Raw genomic sequence first — 20794 nt, 5'->3', positions numbered from 1 at the left:
TAAATAATATATTTAACATATGGGATGTCACATCCAAGATTATTTATCATGAGACTACAGGAATTTAAATGAATAAATAATGTTATTAAAGTAAATCAGCTAACACAAAGTCTTGAAGCCTATTTAGGCACTAAGTGCTGTACTCTGTGTTTGAACTGCCTTGCTGCTTCCATCTGTACCTCCTTTTTGCAAGGAGGGTAACAAAGGGCAAGTGGCTTCGTTTGCCTCTATCTTTCTGATGTCTGCCAACTTGCGCTAGTCTGTGCCAAACTATTACATAAGCTCAGATCTATAGAACTGGTGTAGTTACTGTCTTTGTGGTTCTAGATGCTCGTGGTGGATTTAGCAAATCTACTATTAGCCAAACACTAAAATCACATCCTCTTGCTTGGTAGTTTGATGCTTGGCTGTTGGGAATTTCCAACTTCTATTACAAATCAAGAGAACTCGCTGAAATATCTCCTAAAACCACAGGTGGGAAACATTCCTTTAGGAATCTCTTGCAATGGCCACTTTACTGAAAAACAAACAAAATGCATACTGGAGTATTTCTATAGGTGTCAGAATCTAACTAATATTCCAGGAACCAGATTCAAAGAACCTATTCCTACCTCCATAATAAATAGTGGGCATGTGGGAAAGAAACCCAGATGACCAAAAGAATAATATATATTAAGAATGTCTAGCAATATGTTGGTGTTTCATATTTTCCAAATCAACTCTGTTTTTTAAATATTAAGTCTACAACCTTCCCCAGAATAAAGAGTGATAGGCTTGTCCTTGGCATTGTTTTTGGAAAAGGGGGCTGACATCTAACATCTAATTTAACAGATTATCGACAAAAGTCTATCATTAGAGATCACTGGTCTTCAGAAAGACAAAGAGATATAAAGGGTGAAGTACTCATGATGTAACTCTCTGAAACTAAGTGGGGAGACAGCATAACTGAAGGATTACGGGCCTAGGCATAGTAGTTAAATCAGTGATAGAGTATGGCTGATGGATTTCTCATATATGAAGAGATATCAAGACACTAGTGTGTGTGTGTGTGTGTGTGTGTGTGATGCAAACACAGTCTTTAAATAATTGCAATGTATTTCATCTTTTGAAGAACTTTTAATTTCCCACAAGTGTGAATTTTAAGTATATGAATATGTCTTCCTTTTCTAACTCATTAGATATACTAGAAATACATACTTATAAGAGGTAAATGCTAAGATAATAACATTATTATTAATGTGTATTATAATTAAAATTACAGGACCTGATTGTATTTGAGTAGCTTCTATGGTTAGAATTTTATTTTTTAACAAAATGTATGTGACTTGCCCCTTTTAAATAAATGAACTTAAAATTATTATTTTAAGCTAATAATGCATTAGCTTAGCCTGCCACCTAGTGAAAATTTAAAAGTAATACTTATAAAATAAAGTATTGTAAGGTCATTCATATCTATAAAAAACCATTTGTATTCAATTATAGCATTTATCTTTGTATTCATTTGCCTAACACATTTAATTATGTTTCTTATAATTACTGATACCATGAACCTGTTTCTCAGCCTTACTATTTGCTACATGCATTGTGAATGCTAAACAGTTTAGAAACAACATTATATAATAAGCCTCTTTTCCCAGATACCAACACTATAAAAAACAATATCGTAATAAGAAAAAGAATATAATTAGTTGTATTTCATCTTCCTGCTTGGTACTTCATTTTAATAAATTTTAACATAAAATTTATATAATATACTTAAATAATTACTGAATTTAAGTAAAAAAAAAAAAAAAAAAAAAAAAAAAAAAAAAAAAAAAAAAAACAGCCACATCCTGTTGCTTGGTACTTTGATGCTTGATTGTGGGGAATTTCTAACTTCTATTGCAAATCAAGTGCACTAGCTGCATTATCTCCTCAAATGACAGGAAAGAAACCCCTCCTTTAGGAATGTCTTACAATGGGAACTTTACTAAAGAAACTGAAGCACAGAAAAACAAAACAACTTGTTAACTGTAGTATTTCTATAGGAATCAGAATCAGACTAATACTCCAGATGTAGATTCAAAAGGCCTGTTCTTACCACTATAGTAAAGAGTGAGCAGTGCAAGATTATGCATGGCTGTAATCCCAGCACTCAGGGAGGTAGAGGTGGATGGATCGTCAGGAGTTCGAGAACAGCCTCATCTATAAAGTAAGCCAAGGCTACAAAGAGATACTATCTCAAAACAACAACAACAACAACAACCCAATAATCATGTAAACAAACAAACAAATTAATAAATAAAGGAGTGAGTATGTAAGAAAGAAACCCACATGATCAAAAATAATAATACAGTATTATTATTAAGAATATCATCTTTCATGTATATGGCCAGGAGTGGAATAGCTTGGTCTAGAGGTAGGTGTTTCAGTTTCCGTAAGACCCCCTGGGCCCTTGTTACTTGACACTGTTCGGTTTCTTGTGGAGCTCCTATCCTGTCCTTTCTGTCCTCCTCCTCACTTTTCCACAAATTCCCCTGCATTCCACCCAATGTTTGTCTGTGAGTCTCAGCATCTATTTGGATCTTCTGCTGGGTGGATCCTCTCAGAGAACAGTTATGCTACGTTTCTGTTTGCAAGCATAGCAGAGTATCATTAATAATGTCAGGGGTTGGGGCTGAGGCTGCCTCTGACATGAACTCTGTTGTCTGCTTTTCAATCACTTCCCTTTGGCAGGACTCCACTGCCAGGCTACAAGGGAAGGGGATACATGCAGTACTGATGTAACTTGAGCTCTCCTGTGTTGGTTGGGGGGGGCATACGGTCCCCTATTCTGAGGAGTAGGTTAGGGGGGATAGGGGAAGGAGGGATGGAGGGTGGTACCTGGAGGAGAGGAGGGTCGGGGGCTACCATCAGGATGTAAAGTGAATAAATAAATTGATTAATTAAAAAAAGATGCCTATGTTTACTCTTACATTATTTTGAGTTATATTTCTTCCCACATTCATATACATGAATTCCTCAAAAAGCCTGATTTCTTGGGACAATTCAAAGAAATGGTTTCTTTTTTCACGTTACCTCTTTATGCTGCTATAATCCTGACAATACAAAAACCTTTATGTTTAATCTGCATACTTCATTTTTTCCTCCGTAAACACTCTCCATGTTCAACTTAACTATGTCTCTACACTTCGGTGATATCTCCTTTCTGTAAAGATAGATCTGTTAATCTCCAAAGCCAGGTACATGGTGGCTTCTGCAGGGCATTGCCACATCATGTCATAATGGTCTTTCTTCCTCTGCTCCACTTCCTTGAGTAGTTCATGCTCTGAGTTTCCCAGGCTCTGTGTGGTAGCACAGGTCCCTCTCAAACTCCCCATTCACCTCTGCACACTTAGTTTCCAATCATCTGTGGCAAATTATGAGTTATTTAAGGAGGAATTCCTGGACCAAGACCAAATCAGCTATCCTTTCTAGTGAGGTCTATTGTCATGAGATTAGTGGAAAGAAAATTTTCAGCATTGGTATTCAGAAATGGTCTCTGGGGAAGAGGAAATCAACTGCTTGATTTCTGAGTAAAGGAAGAGACATATTGTATTTATCCTGGCTGCCCTCTAGGGATTCTGTTATTTCTGGGTAGTGGTTTCCCAGAGAGTTTCATCTATAAGGGATAATAATGGCTTGAAGGCTAACCCAAAGAAGGAAATACACAAAAGAAAAACAGCATCAAGTACCTACTCTCTGTATTATAAGAGAACATACATACTTCATATTATTAAAATATATCTGTATTTGTATGTTTTAAGTAGCTCAACACACAGACCCTGCTAAAAGTATTTGTGGTAAGTTAAACTTTAATGTAGACATAGTCTAGACGGCATATTGAGCAGAATACTAAAACTCTGTGGCTTGGGGCATAGGTAAATACCACTAAACAGAGAATAATGATAAGGAAAAATACAGCAGGCAATAAGGAGAATCTCTTAGAGACAAGGTTGACCAGATGGCCATTTGACTGGGGCCATAGTGTTAAGTTTTGGTAGGATTTTATACCACCAATGAAATACTATATAAAGTATGCTTACTGGTAAAGATAAAGGCAAGAAAATGATGATCTTTCAAGATGTAGATTCTCTCTTTTTCCAATTGTCAGCTTCTACTTATTGGCACTGGGAGACTGACAGTTCAAACACTGGTATTCTGGTACAGACTAATTGGAATTTCATAGAAATGGAAAGCTGGAGTGTTGCAAATCTAGAGCCAAGTGGCATCAGGCTAACTTTAGTCCCCTTAGCCTTTCTTGCTCACCTCTATCTGACCTAATATTTTTAAAACTATGAGGTATAATGGTTTCATAATCTTCTTTTGAAGTCTAATACACCATTAAGTTCCGCCCATCCAAAGGATAAAAATATCAGGAAACATCTGAGACCTACAGGAGAGACATTCTTGCTTTGGTATAAGCCATCTACCAGATATTTCTAATGATAAATTTGAAGAAAGCTTTGATTTTTTTTTTTACTTTTCTTTTTATTTTATAACTATAAAACAACATGAAACTGTTTCCATCCTGGAACACATTATTTGGGACAACCTGACAACCTGATTCTCTGTACCTGGAGCATGGTCAGTCATATTTGTCTCCAGCTTCATCTGAGTTTTACTTCCCTTGATATGAAAACTATGGTTGTTATGGATACAACAGAGAGTCCATATAGGCAAACCCACCATAAGAGAATGAACAAATTAAGACAATGATAATTTACCAAAAAATAGAGCATGCCTATAATCTAAATAAGTTTAGAGCTGGGGAGACAACGTGAGAAGGATTTCCAGTTTGATGCCATCTTGATCTACACAGAGAGGATCTGTCTCCAAAAAAAATCCAAAACAGACACCTAATAAAATAACTGTGTTGTGTTGCAGACATAGGTAAGTATTTGAGCACATGTTCAGTATTTGCAAGGGACAGTTCTCATGGATGGAAAAAAAATCAGAAAGAAAACCAAAATGACTTATTTGGGTTATTCTGGTGTCAGTAACACTTCAGAGATGCGTCATATCTGTGGATTTTGGTTATTAACATTCCTAAGGCATTCTTACAAGCACTATTTTTCAAAATTCTTTTTAAAGGCATTTTCTCTTGCTGATGGTGTTTTAAAGTCCTCTTGGGGAGACCTGGTGGCACTCAGAGGAAAGATAGCAGAATACCAAGAAGAGACTTGATACCCTATGAGCATATACAGGGGGAGGAAATCCCCCTCAGGAACAGTCATAGGGGAGGGGAATACGGGGAAAATGGGAGGGAGGGAAGAATGGGAGGATACAAGGGATGGGATAACCATTGAGATTTAACAAGAATAAATTAATAAAAAAATTTAAAAACAAAGAAAAGCACTGTAACCGTTCTCTCTTGACATTCTATCACAGTCCAGCTCCTGACATTAGAGATCCTGAATTTTCAAGCTCTGTACTACTTATTTAGGAAGCTAGGACACCATCCACAAAGCAGATAAAGGGAAACTGAAAAAGGATACCAGGTGTGCTTGAGGGATGAGCCACCTTCCTCTTACAAACCTTCCTTGAATTTGATTATAAAGGGTTTTGTGGGATCAAAAACTCTCTGACATTTATCACCTGTTATCTGAAAGAGCTCACCTTGGTAAAGGAGGACAGTTAGGACCAAATGACCAGACAACAAGATGGTAAACTAGAAATGTATTCAAAATTAAAATATGTAATATACATAGTAAGTATATATTTATAATCTGAAAGTTGGCTCATATATATAATCTTTGTCCATTGGCTGTGAACCTCATCACTGAATTAATTCTAAAGAAACAAGTTGTTTATAAAGGTGATATTTTCAATGCTGAAAGAACTGAGAATGCTTGAATTACCTTAAAAATTCAGTAGGTCACACATTTCCTTTGAGCTTCTATAACCTCACTCAGAAAAATGGAAATATGCTCTCTCTGACACTGTAACTTTCAAATGAGTCTAGAGAGAAGCATCCCAAGTGACACAGATTTATGATTTATAGGTGCCTCACACTCCACTTCTAACAGGGAAACCTTTTTCTGGAGAGGACTGACTGTCCATACCCAATGATTACCAAAATGAAGGTTTATATTTGAAATAATATGATGAAAGACTTGAAAAGTGAGAGAAGAAAGTTGTCAAGTCATTCATAACCAGATAGACTACTGCCTGACAATATTGCAGTCCTAGACACAAATAAGTCTTTGACCACTGCTAGAAAAGAAACCCAAATGAGAATATAGTCTGGTCTAAAACACAACAGTCACTGTGCACAATATTTTTAAAGACTTAATTATATAAATAGATATATCATTATTTTAAGAAAAGAATGATTAACTTTATTCAGTGCCAGTCACATTATACACTAAAGTATTTGCTTCATGAAGAAACGAATACACGAATTACCTGGGGCCAGATCTCATGCCACATGGCCGCTGTTCAGGTACAGGTAGAATGGGATACATATGGAAAACAAGAGTGTAAATGATCACAGGGCTAGGCTCCATATACGTACCTGAAAAGAGTCTGCACATTCACAATTGTTTTGGCATCTGCCATGTAGTCTTCCTCCGCACTCATGGTGCTCTCTTTGTCCACAACCACCATGTTGGCAGCAAAAGTCACTCCACACCTGAGTAAATCATCTAGGCTTTGATAAAAAAATCACACGGGAGAAAAAAAGAGAAAGGCTTTAAATAAACTACAACACTGCAGTCAGGCACTAAATTAACTTATTGGTAGCCTTATGCACATTGCCCTTATATCGGGATTTATAAACACAGATGAACACTAATGATAACTGTGATGCAACATGATCTGCTGACATGAAGTTCAGAATTCGTCAGGTACCAGTGGTTCCAGAGCACTCATATTTGGAATCTGTGTTTAGTAACACTTACCATATAAGCAGTTAAACAGAAACTATGACAATGATTCATTTTTTTTTTTTACAGCTAATGTGCTACTTCAAGGACAAAACATTTCAATTAATTCAAGCTTCTAAGGCACTTTTTGGTCAGCGTATAAGAGGGATAATGACTATATTAATTTGATAGTACAGCTAGTGTAAAAATATAAAGGTATGTAATATGGATTTTCAAATGTCCACATTTATTTAAGGTCCATATGCTACATATTGTTCCTACATTGCAGAGAGAGTAGGCTATCTGTATCTCTGTACCTATATATTTATCTATGTATCTACCTGTGCATCTATGTATGTTTGTGTGTATGTATGCATGTATGTATGCATATATGTATCTATCTATCATTTATCATCTCTGTGTGTGTGTCTGTGTTAAATCCTACCATAAAGTTAAAACAAGATTTGTGCAAGGGATTAAATGGCCCAAGTTTCTTTGCAGGCATGAAGAGACTAGAAAAACTAGGGTAAAGGTAGTTGTCAGTTATTCTCATCAGTTTTGATTCCTATCCCTTTAAAAATGTATTGGCTGACCCTGAAAATTAAAGAAAAAAAAATTGTTTACCATTAAGACTGAAACAGGGGAGCTACTATTTGCACCGTCTTTGCTTTGTATGGACTAGACAAAAAAAAAGACGAAGGAAGACCAAACTTGAACCAAGGATGCAGTAGTTACATGGGTCAGTGAAAAGAGATAAGAAGAAATTCAATTAATGTCCACTCCTCCTGGTTCATACTGACAAAGTGAAAACAACTGCAGACACTACTGATCTTAACTGAATTTAGTTCCCAGACATTGTATTAAATCACATAGTAGGTTAACATAGCTATGGGGATATAGTGACAGCCTCCTCTAAAGGCTCCAGAAAAAAAAATTTTTTTTCCTGTGATAGAGATTTTATAGCAAAAACTGTGTAAACAGCATTTCATCCCAAATACATTACCAGAAACACAACATCCAATCAATACAATGTTCTTCAACATTAAATCCCTTGCATTCTGATTTCCTTTTCGGTGTAGGTGATTCATTGTCCTTCATCTTTAAGTGGTTAAAATATATTTTAGGAAGCATCAGGGTGGGGCTGGGGATTTAGGTCAGCAGTAGCATGCTCATCAGCATGTGCAACTTTTTTGTTTAAGCCATAGTAACACAGAAAAAAGTTACATGTAAAAAGAAGGTGATATGGTTCCTTGTGGAGAATAAGATGCTGACTAAGTCATCTTGCTTCTAGCCCCCTAGGGATTTAAAGTAATTTCCTTGTATTTCAGCCTTTAAACCCTCTCTCTATAGTAATTCTGTACTATAATTTATAGGCAGAGGGAAACATATACTTGTAAGAAGTAACATTCATTGAATCAAAGCAAAAGTAATTTTGCAAAACTGAAGTTAAGGCTGGACAAACATTTCACTAAAAGAACTTGTTCTGAGTCTCTGGAAGCTATCTGCTATCAGGTGCATCTCTTGATTTGATCCTTAAATTATCTCCTGCTATAGTGAAACATGTAGAATTCTTGTGTTCTTCAGGCTTTTTTCTAATTAACACACTCTAGTACTCTAGCTTTGGTTTTTAAAGGACGGTTGCTTTACATTGTTCAGCCACAAGATGGCAATGGAAGCCAATAAAAACCAATCTGAGTACCATAAACCCTGAAGATGCTCTAACCAGGGATGCTTTTTTTTTTTTTTTTTTAACCTTTCTTTGACTTAGTTTTTCCAAGGACTAAAATGTGAAATTTTCAAGTGTTAGAAAGTATTCTTATTTGAATGGCTTTTATTTTCATGAATATTTCCAATGTTAAGCTAACAAGAATGATACAAGGACAATCTATATAATTTCCTCTCTAACAATACACATGCATATAGATATGGTGACCCACCTTCAATACTTGTTAGTCTATAATCAATCAATCAATCAATCAATAAATACATTTTCATCTCTTCCTTAGAAATTTAAATCTTGAGGTTTCCTTTTTGATCATCACAAATATTTTACAGTATTTCATGCTATTAATCTGGTGATAAATTATTTTTCTAATCATTGATGTCACAAAAGCATTTATGTATATTTGAAATTTTATGTTAATACATTGTATAAATGCATGTATCATATAATCTTTCGATTTTCAAGTAATAAAATTATAAATTCTGAAATGTGCTTGAATAACTTGTGGAGAAACTATTACTATTTACATTTGAAGTTATGGTAATGGTGTCGCTGCATTGCAGTGCAGACATTTTAAGGTACTGTTTGATGTGACTTAAGCACTAATATTACTACAAGAAATGCTGCCTTTGTGAAAGCTATAAGACAGAAAGAGCTTTGAGAATGGTGTGCACCTAACCAATTTGACGTGTTGCAAAGTCTTTTGCAATTTAGCAATGGATTACTGCTAAGCAGTTATTATAGGAGATACACAACACAGGGACGTGTACTCTGCATGCATGGGTCACCATATTTACTATAACAACATGACAAAGTACACTCATCATGCAGGAACAAGACACAGCACTTGACAGACCACAGGACACTACACTAGTCATGTGCCATAGACATTGTCACCTACTTGTCAATAGAGCCCACCATGTAGTAAACCATTGGAAACCAACAGATTGCATCCAGAAAATGCATATCTGGCCTATGTAGCAGATGGGTTACAAAATGAAACACAGTGTCACAACAGGGGCAGCACTTCTAGGGAAGGGAAGCAAGTTCATTTAGTTTAAATTTCCAAAAACAAAGACAAGATACAACCAACATTGCCCTATTGCTTAAGAATATGTTTGCATTTCTTATGAACCTCATAATATACTAAGAACTGTGAATTATAAGTCAGAAACATTATGGTGAAAGTCTGAAAAATAATGAACTATTACTTTTAATTAGGACTTAATGCTCATTGATTAGTTCAACTACCTAATGCAGAAGACAATTTGATCATGAAAAACAAATTGTTTTAATTTTCCCTGATGTCCTCAAGCACTACAAATAACTCTAAAGAGTAATCATTAGGCTTGAGTATCAAGATAGCTTTGTCTCAGGAATGTATATATTCGCATCATGTTCCATATCTCAATATGCCAATTATATAGTCTGTATATATGTGGAAAAATTGTGTTTCACAAAGTTACATTGACACTATTTTACATTTACCTTTATTGACTTATGCAAGGTATATCACTAAACAAATATTTGTGATAACTTAAATCTGTACTTTCTAAGCACAGGAAAGGAAAGAACCATAGTCTTCAAGCTTGCTTAAAAATCGCTTAATAAGTTACATCCCCTTTATAGATTTTAATTCATGCATGCATTCACTCAGCATATGTAGACCCAAATATTAGTCAATGAACTTTAATAGGCACTATTTGATATTTAAAAAAGAGTTGTACCCATAAAATAGAATTGAAGAATTTACAGAGAGGTAATGTTTACTTTTTGTGTTGACAGTTGAGTAGGAATTTGGCAAGTACAGAGAAGAGAGAAATTCCAGGTCAAGGTAATTTGAGCCACTATAATTTCCCAGATTTGATCCCCAGTTGGATCAATACTTTTCCTAACTGTTTTCTCCCTATTTATTTCCTTCCAATATCTTTAAAGTATAAAGAAAAAAGAGTTCAATACAGTAATGTATTTAAAAAACAAAAGCTTCCAAAAGATGTTACTGTTAAAATTTTGACTAAATTTTTCCGGATGTTGAATTTATTTGTAATAGTGAATGGACCAATACTATTACATTGTATCAAGCTGTAACAATGAATGGACCAGTAGGGTTACATTGTATCAATCTACCATGATCCTGTTTTGAAAATCCTGTATCACTTAATTCATAACTCATAATCACTTTTTGTAATCATTTATAGTTCATTTTACATATATCATTGGTATACATTCCTTTAGATGATTTTTTAGGCATCAGTTTTATCAAGATTTCAAGTAACCATAGAATGAATACTGTTGTCCATGTTTAACCATATTTAAAGCTTTAAATCAATATTCTAATATGTGTGTTTGCAAGATTTAGGAAAGAGATTTTAAAGTTCTGTTTATAGACATTTTGTTTCTTCTAAACATTATGAGGACGATGTTTTTATGGCTTTTGATAAGCTTTTTAATTTTAGCAGTGTGAGTAAAGATGCAAGAATCAAAAGTGCTGAAAGATCACTGTGTTTTCAGTCTGAAAAGTCTTTTTTCTTGTATATTTTGGGCTAATTTTAAATTTATAGCCCTGTTACTTCTGAGGTTTTTTTTTGGGGGGGGAGTTTTATTTGTTTGTTTGTTTTCTTTTTCAAGGCATGGTTTCTTTGTGTAGCCTTTGCTGTCTTGGAACTCTCTTGGCAGACAAGGCTGGCCTTGAACTCAAAGAGATCCTCATGCTTCTGTCTCCCAAGTCCTCGGATTAAAGGTGTAAGCCACTAAGATACAATTATTAATTATTAATTTTAGATATGTACATAGGATATAATGATAACTATTTTAATCTGGTTATCCTTTAGGGTTTATATTATTCCAGTTTCTTTACACTATCTTGTTTTTTCACTAGGTCTCCAATCTATGCTTTTCTGAACTCTTGTGCAATTGAATCATTGAATTCAGTAAGAGACTTAAATAATTCTAAGTAATAAAATGTACTCAGGTCATTGAAGCAAATACATCTTTATGCTATAGCCACAGTCATGTGAGAGACAAAATTCAAGATGAGACCATTAGAGACGTTTTCCTATTATGATTGGTAGAGATGACAAACTATAGCTGTTACAAGCGAAGACTTTTTAAAGGAATCTCACGAATTTTAGTTATGACGTATTTACAACATATATTTAAAATGAGCAAGAAATCACCCAAATTCATAGAACTTGCTTTTAAACAGGGTTAGCACCTATTCATCCTTATGAGATTTCAGCTGTCTCAAGGAATAATCAAATCCCTTAAACTTTAAATGCACACTCCTGATAAAATAGAGCAACCAAAGACTCCTCTATGGTTTAAAAGAACTAGAAATACATACATACATACATATATATATACATATATAGCGCTTTACATTCATATATTTTGTAACTATTCACTTATCTGAGGTGACAACAGTAGTCATGACACAAGGCTGATTAATAATTCACTAACATAATTAGCCGGTTTTCTTACTCATTGGGAGACAGTAAACTGGCAAGCATAACTTTACATTAAGAAGCATTATTATAGAGAAAATAAGCAAACACATAGAACAGAGAATAAAATGTGTTTATTTTTTTTCTGGCTGTCAAATAGAGAACCTTAATTATTCTATTAGAAATTATGGTAAAGAATCACGGTAAAAGGATCAAGTGATTCATTTATAAATTTCATAAAAGTTTTATCATATAAAATAAATATAAAAGATTTTTTTAACAAAAGATGTTTTTATAAAAAATGTTTTTGTACAAGCCAAGTGGGTTTTTTAATATATAATGAAATATCAAGTTTTTATCTAAGAGGCAATAATAAATGTGTCAAGGAAATATATGCACATCAGAATATATCCATAGAGCAAAGCCAAACAAAACAGACAAATTAACTAATTATAAATCAAATAAAATGTCAAAACATAAACAACACAAACAATGTTAATAAGTAGAAGAAAACAAGTACATCTGTTCATTGCAGCTTTACCTGGAAAGTCTAATAGAAACAGTGACTGTGAATATAAATTTTCATATCTTCATAAATCTCTCACAAAAATATTTTCCATACATTAAAATACTAAGTAAGTCAACATTGCCAGACAGTGAAAATGTTCATAAGTTTCATGAAGTTGCAAACTTCAAGAGCATCTTTTCTGTACAGTTAAACTAATAAGCACAATATTTGGATTTCAACTTCAAGAAATGAAAGTAATATACCTTTATGAGCAAAGCTTACTTTATCAATATTTTACAGCTACCTTAGAGTAGTCTATTTATTCTTTTAATTTTTTTGGTCAGGGACTGGAGAGATGGCTAAGCCGTTAAGAGCACTAGCTGCTCTGGCTGGGGACCTGGATTATTGTCAGCACTTCCAGCACCCACTGACTGGGCAGCCCACATAAGCGAGAACTCTTCCCAGCAGTCACTATGAACTCCAATTCCAGGGGACCCAACCCTTTCTTCTCTCCTTTGGAGGCACCAGTAAGGCAAGTGTTGTACAGACATGCACACCGGTAAAAACTGCACTCATATACTTTTTTTAAAGCTAGAGTTAAGGCAGGGTGTCTCACACAGTAGGCAAGCACTCTTCTACTGAACTACATCTTCAGATTCTGTTTTGATTTTTTTTTGTTTTTTTATCAACTGAGTTTTTTTTTTTTATTAATTTATTCTTGTTACATCTCAATGTTTATCCCATCCCTTGTATCCTCCCATTCCTCCCCCCCCCCATTTTCCCATTATTCCCCTCCCCTATGACTGTTCCTGAGGGGGATTATGTCCCCCTGTATATTCTCATAGGGTATCAAGTCTCTTCTTGGCTACTTGCTGTCCTTCCTCTGAGTGCCACCCGGTCTCCCCCTCCAGGGGACATGGTCAAATGTGAGGGAGAATAGCAAAATAAAAGGATACAGATGGTCCTAGAAATCTACAAGTAGAACAATATGATAGGCAGATTTGGGCCCAGGGGTCCCGCTCAAACTAAGGCACCAGCCAAGGGCAATACAGGAGGTAAACTTTAAACCCCTTTCCAGATCTAGCCAATGGTCAGAATATTCTCCCCAGTTGAGTGGAGAGTGTGATATGACTTTCTCAACTGAGTTTTTAAACAAGATCTTTACTTAATGGAAATAGTAACAATGTTAATTTTTAATAGGCGAAGAAAATCTAGCATTTCCAGGCTGTCACATATGTCAGATCTTGCACTGCTTTGTTACATATATTATCTAAGTATAAGAATAACTTAAATTTTCTTACCATTTTCAACTTAAATAAAAATGAAATGAGGCCATGAGAATAAATATGGTTCAGGCACCTCTAGAGGTTAAGCTTAGATCTCATCTCAATTCTGTCTGAAACAAAAGTGTATATTTCTATAGGATAAGGGGCTTACTTCATCATATAGCATTTTTAAAAAAGCTTAGATGTTTAGGTACTATTTGCAAAGAGTTCAATGGATTTAATAAATAATAAATGTAAAAACTAATTGCACCAGTGTGGATCTGGCCATTCTTTGTCTAACTTTGGGTAATACATTCCAGTTTGACTTCCAGCTAAATTTCAGCAAGATGACCTTTAAGGTAGAGGCAATAATCAAAATATTTGAAATCATTCTAGCACCACAAACAAAGGAGAAGAGCTTGTAAATCAATCAGAACTGACACCATTCTGATGAACTGTGGAAAATTCAAAGCTGGTTTGATGGGCCATGGGAAGGACATTTTCAGTGTGCCAGACTTTCATTTGATTACCATTGAAATGTGCAAGTCTTTCTATTTAGAAATATTCCGAACATCTAGCTCATTATATTATGTGTTGAAAGTAAAAACTGACTTTAGACGGTAATATTTCATATTTATGATGCTTCCGTTTTTGTTGTACGGAATTAATTTGCCTCTTTAACTGATTTATCTTAATGGCTATTCACTTATTATTAGCTCTATATCTGAATATTTAAACTTGTTCAAATTCTCAAAATTAAGTAATAATTCTAAAAGTATATAGGAATATGATTAGAAATTCTGAGAGCTTGAATCTATTTTAAGGAGAAAAATCATTATACTCTGTAAATTCAGAGCAACAGGTGTTTTGTTGTTTCAAAAGAGGGATTACATAATTTCCCAGGAACATTATTTTTGGAACTCAGTTTTGAATTGCTCATTCTTCATCAAAGGAAATACAGACAAGTAAAAATGTTAGATGTCACTTTTGAGACATACACAAGAAGAATAAGGTTTTTTTTAAATCATGGCCTTGTAATTTAGTAACTAATTTAAACAATCATACTATATAATTAATAATGGAAAGTAATATAACCATATTAACCCTAATAATATTATACTCAACAGAAATCACCAGCCAACAGCCTCATGTGGACATTTATTGCGGAAATCATCAGCAATAGGTAGTGGTGATACATTTCCAATAGGAAATTAAGATAAGCTAGATTGTTATCCTTACAATTCATTGTAAATTGTACATATTGGTCCTTTATCTATAACAAAACCTGTGAGTTAGGTAAGATAACACAGAGGAAAGACAATGAACTACTTGTTGCCTAGCTGCCCTCCATCCTAGAGACGACCATGGTAACTTTACCTGGATGTCATTGCGTATTTAGCTCTGCTTCACACCATTCACAACGAAAGCTTATTCAAATGTTTAAATTAAATGTACGAATTTAGATTGTTAACTTCTTGAGTACACCTCTCTGCAGTCATAATATCTATATAATATAAATATACAAAATGTAAAATTAAATTAAAATGTTGAATATGGTGTCTTGTGGTGATTGTTTGACTCTCAGTACTATTATAAGCCATGAAAAGAACACTTTAACGTATTAAATTAATCTTTATGGTTTCATTAATATAGGATAGTGATGAAAAGTCATGTATACACTTTTAGAGACATAGTGGCCTGTTAGTAATCTAGAGAAGGGGCATTTTCATATGTCTGGTGTAATTAATAACATTCAGCAATTAAGACTATATAAAGCATCACAAGAATACATAAGTCCAATGAACAAACTGATCCTCTATGAATCAAAAATTTAAGTTACTGCTACTCAATATCAAACTGAAGAGGATGGCTTGGTTCATGTTTGATAGGCTAATGAGGTAAATGACAAGACATGACTGAGTTAAGATTACAAGACTAAAGACTGAAAATGAGAAGTATACCTCTGTTTTATAAGCAGAGGTTTAGGTAGAGTTATGAATCAGGACCTCAACTATTGACATAATGTGAGGAAGAGGACAGGTCACTCTGGCCTGAGTACAGCCAGAGGATACTCTAAACACAGTCAAGCTTCTTCCATCTTTATTTCTGTAACTGGAGGCTTTATTGGTGTCAGTTTGATCTCATCATTCACAACGGGGATACTTTATGACACTCTGAAAAATGCCTTTCTTAACCTCTGTTTGCAGTAATGACACACAGGCCAAACTGAGCATTTGGCTTAGTTAATTAGTATCTGTAGTACCAATTTACCTATGCTGCAGTTTTCCCACAGAGGAGATTCAGTGTATTGAAAGGAGCTAGGAGGAGCTTGATAATCCCTCCCTCTATTGTTATGGCAGTCCTACACAATGACTGTCATACTACTGAGGTTTGTTTTCATATGCTTTAGCTTCTTCTAATACTGCCCTCATTACAACCAGTTTATTCACAGTTATAGTAAAGGGCACTGCATCTTTAAGATAAAATGGAACATTTTATTAGGGGGGCTATGTATTCCTCTGCAGCACTTTCAAAATGATTAAGTAGTCATAGTTAGCTAGGCAAGTCAACCTAAAAATTTGCAGACATAGCATGTGATTCAACATAACACTTTTATGCTATATGAACATTGGAATAAGTAAACACACAGTGACATTCCATAGTATAACATAGTAAGGCAGATCAATAAATCTTCTCTTATAATAAATGGCTAAAGAACAAAATTAATGAGTTTTGGCAGGTGTCTTCAAGGCTTGTTAATCAAATTGAAATTTGCAATAGGTATTTCAATGGCTCTTTTCAACTGGTCCTATGAGTAGGTGACCATTTGCATATTAATCTCATGTAAAAGTCTCCAATGACATTTAAGTAGTATTGATTAAACAAGAACACAATCAACAATGTTTTGCATAGTATAACAGACTCTTCTCCCAATAAACTGTGCACCATAGTGTATCTGAGTTAAAGCAGTATCAGTAAATTTCAGTAAACTATTTAATGTACAGTATAATTAAAAGTTCTGTCTATTTGTGTAACTTAAAATATACTTACGGGTTATCCAATAGCAGAACTATGGGATTTAATTCTTTCTTTGGTCTATAATATGCCCTGAGAGGTACAATAAAATTATATAATCCATTTCCAGCTGTTTCAGCTGCAACTATAATTAGTTTGTTTTTGAATCCATAGGCTTTTGCATCCTCATAGTAGTTATGCTGGCAACTCTAGAGAGAAAAATTACACAAAGAAATGACATTTATATGCTTGACTAAAATTTATTGACAAAATTTAGGATATATGGTTATGTAAATTTTATCTAAAGGGTATTCTAACAGATTGGAACATTTCTGTTTGCCCAGTTCTCCAACATGATGTAAGAGAGAAAAGTGTGACGAATACTAAGAAACAGGAGTGGTAAGTGCACAACCTGATAGTGTAAGAGGAATATGTGTGTACTGGTAACACTGCCGGTTAAAAGCTAGTGCTGTATAGCCACTCAGTATCTATTTTGTTATAGCACAGACATGTGATTTCCATTTCCAAAACATACTGGAGTTATTATTAAGGAGTAGGGGCTATTGCTGACATGGACTCTGTTGCCTGCTTTTCAATCACTTCCCCTGACAGGAATGAATGCCTTGCAAGGACATAGGGGAAGAGGACAAACTCAGTCCTGATATGACTTGATGAGCTGGGGTGGGTGGGTGGGGGGTCTCCTTTTCTTTGGAGTAGAGGAAGTGGGAGGGGGAAAGAAAGGTGGGACTGGAAGGAGAGGGGAAACGGTGCTATGACCAGCATGTAAAGTGAACAAATAGGTTTTTTTTTTTTTTTAATCTATTGGATATTCCCCGTTGTAGGTACCTAAAATGATGTATAAAAAAGAAAATAAAACAGAAAAACAAAAGAAAAAGGATAAAACTGAGTTGCTTAAGCATATAGCAGGGTTAAAGTGTAAAAAGCACTACACAAGGAAGAAAGCACAGCACTTGATCAGAACTCATCCTAGAGCTAGCATGAAAACAAGATTATTGCTACTTCTGAGAGGTTAGACTCAGAATATTCATTAACATTACTAAATCAAGACAGTTTTCAAGCTAAATTATCTGCATGCCTAATGGCCACAGTAGTTTTTTCTTCACCATTATATGAGTCTACCCGGACTTCTTTTTATTTAGCTCAGTGGATTTTCGTTAGTTCTCTGTGTGTTGATTACCTATGAAACACCCTATGCCATTATTCCTTAATAAAATTATTTCTTCATTGGTGTAATGAAGCACAGAGTGATAATAAAAATGATAAAATAAAAAAACAATTAGACCTAGAAAGAATACAGATTTTGCTATTACTAGATTCAGAAAATAATGCTCAATATGTTTAAAGAAACAAGAGGGTGCACATAAAGAGTGATCAAAATTCTATTTAATATCCAAGGCAGTTGTTTAAACATACATTCATTCCTATATATACTCTCAGATTGACCAATATAATCCAAGAGTTAGTTCAGGGCTGAAGATACAGGTCAGTGGTATAGCACTTTCTGAGTGTGTCTGAAACACCAAAGCTTAATTTCCAATATTAAAAATAGTAATTAAAATAACGTATATAATGCAGCTAAAGGGATCAATTGCAGAACAGAGATTTAAAATATTACCCCAAATGCAAAAGAGGTTAAAAAAAATCACAATCAGAAAGGAACCTTAATCAAATAAATATCAATTGAGGATTTTCTAGATGTGACCAAGCCACAAAGCCTCAGAAAAGTCAGTGGATTCTAATCCTGAATAAACATAATTGCATAGTCATTTACATTATTATGAAAGCATGGAGCAGCCAGGACTACAGGGCCCTAACCAGCCATACATAAAGAGCTTATACAAATAACAAGAATAATGATGGATATTTATAGTAACCAGAAGGCACTGATGAAAGAAATTATGTGGAATTGGAAACCAAGGACACTGTCTTTGAAGAATGAAGGTAAAAGGAGTCCAAGGGAAAACAATTTCAACCACTGAATCCAATTTACAGAAATTCCAAAAGCTGAAAATGAGTCAGTAGGAAAATGATACAGAAAAGTAGAAAAAAAATATCTAAAAGAGGAGAACAGAAAGGAATGGGTGCAAAAGTATTCATTGGAATCTGGGTGGAGATATTTTAGTTCTGATATTTAGAGTCTACAGCCACATACAGCCTAAAGAAAGAAAGAAGGGCACTAAGAAAGGAGTTGGAGTATGCGGATGGGCTACTGTTTAGAGCAAATAGAAGCTTTATATGTGTGAAATATCACAAGGTAAGATAACTATATGGTTTATGAAGACAAGGAAGAGACACAGGTATTAAGAAACCCCAGGGAGACAATGGGAAAGCAGTGTTGAAGAAACTGTCCAGAACAGTCAGCTGGCATTGGGATAGAACAATACTGCCATCCCAATCCACACACTTCACCAACACAGTGGACCAGTTGATGCCATCTCATAATCCAAAGTAAACGTCCATTTTCAGAATAGACTCTGTCATACCAGCCTAATGTTACTAGAATAACCAATAATCTCTTTTATAGCCATGAATCAATAAAACTGCATAACTTTTCTTTATTAATGCAGCAAAAAGCTGTTACTGAACTGCTTTTAAAAGTCCTCAATTTTCCAACTAATCCATCCCTCTGAGAGCTGAGCCTTACAGTGACAACTGGATCAGTTGCTTAGAGATAATTCAGTTTGATTCTCTTGGTTTCCTGATAACTCCCCTACTACCTCAAAAACTGTATGTTTAAAAAAAAAAAAGGAGTACTTTAGAAATGAGTCCAGGCATCACAGTTCCTAAATTACATCTTATGCTAACAATAACATCTAAAGTACTATAAATGAAAATAAAAGAACATGGCTTAATAAAATGTAGCTGTAGAAGGAATCAATGCAGGAGAATAACACTGAAACTTAACATGTATTAATTAAGCAACAGAGAAAAGCTGACCAGAAATATGGAATGCATCAACACTCAAAGTTTAAAACAAGGTGTCAAAATAAGGCCTTGAAAAATAGAATTTCAGATGCCAATGAAACAACATGGAGTACTTGAAAAAGAGAAAGAAGGACAGTCCAACTTCAGATAGGTAAAGCTGGGAGCTTACTAACATTCTTTCAGTCTTCTTCAAGAGCAACAGCAGACATGATTTGTAACAAAGAAAACCTCAAGAATATCAGCAAAATGAATGGAAACCAGACTCAGGAATCAAGTACCTTAAGTTAAATATACTGACTAACATAACCCTTCTAAGAACACTATGAAACTCATAGCATTAAAATCATGTTCATTTTACAGATAAGCAAATTGAACTCTGAGATTTTCTCAAGTTGCACAGGACATGAGAGGGCGATGCCATTATAGTTTTAACCCCAACAACGAGTAAATGAAGAAATGCCAGGCACACTTGAGTCACGTCAGGGTGTGTTAAGTTCCATTTTAACATGTTTTCTTATTCTTCATATGGATAAAAATCAAAGAAAAGACAAAAAAAAAAAAAAAAAAAAAGGTTCACATTCTCAGACTGGTCTGTTCTGAGCCAATTCCTGAAGGCATTAAGGCAGAAAGAGAGAACTAAACAAAACATGTGGGAAGGAGAAATGAGGCAAGGCACTTAGGTCAGTTTTAGTCCAGTCATAAATGCCCTTATTTCCTTTAGTAGAGATTAATTATTAAAACACAGAGTTAATATGCTACCAAACACAATTGGTAATTAACTAATAACAAAAAAGTGGTTTAAGAGTTTTACGTCTCTGTCTTCCCTTTTAAAAGCATAATGACTGAATCACTAATTAAATAGAAAGATGAATCATTTTTGTGATTTTTAGTGAGGAGGAAAAGCAAAACAGACCACTTTATTTATTCAAGCTTATATGAATTATAGTTAAAGAATATAAAATTATTTAAATATGTGCCATAGCTTTGATATACTTTTATTATTTGAGAAA

At 34.5% G+C, this 20794-nt stretch overlaps 1 protein-coding gene across 2 annotated transcripts in view; it reads right to left on the bottom strand.

Annotated features, from left to right (window-relative positions):
• Kcnt2 (potassium sodium-activated channel subfamily T member 2) overlaps nt 1–20794 on the bottom strand; it is a 328896-nt gene that overhangs the window by 47924 nt on the left and 260178 nt on the right. The window contains exons 19-21 of one of the 2 annotated variants that reach the window (XM_051147516.1): nt 16875–17047; nt 9509–9580; nt 6536–6670 (exon numbers count right to left, since the gene is read on the bottom strand). In XM_051147516.1, coding sequence (XP_051003473.1) covers nt 6536–6670; nt 9509–9580; nt 16875–17047 — 380 coding nt within the window. The remainder of the gene's footprint in view (nt 1–6535; nt 6671–9508; nt 9581–16874; nt 17048–20794) is intronic. The other variant, XM_051147517.1, reaches the window with a different exon arrangement.

Source organism: Acomys russatus, chromosome 6 (genome assembly GCF_903995435.1).
Source record: "Acomys russatus chromosome 6, mAcoRus1.1, whole genome shotgun sequence".
NCBI lineage: Eukaryota > Metazoa > Chordata > Mammalia > Rodentia > Muridae > Acomys > Acomys russatus.
This window is presented reverse-complemented; position numbering and strand designations above follow the sequence as displayed.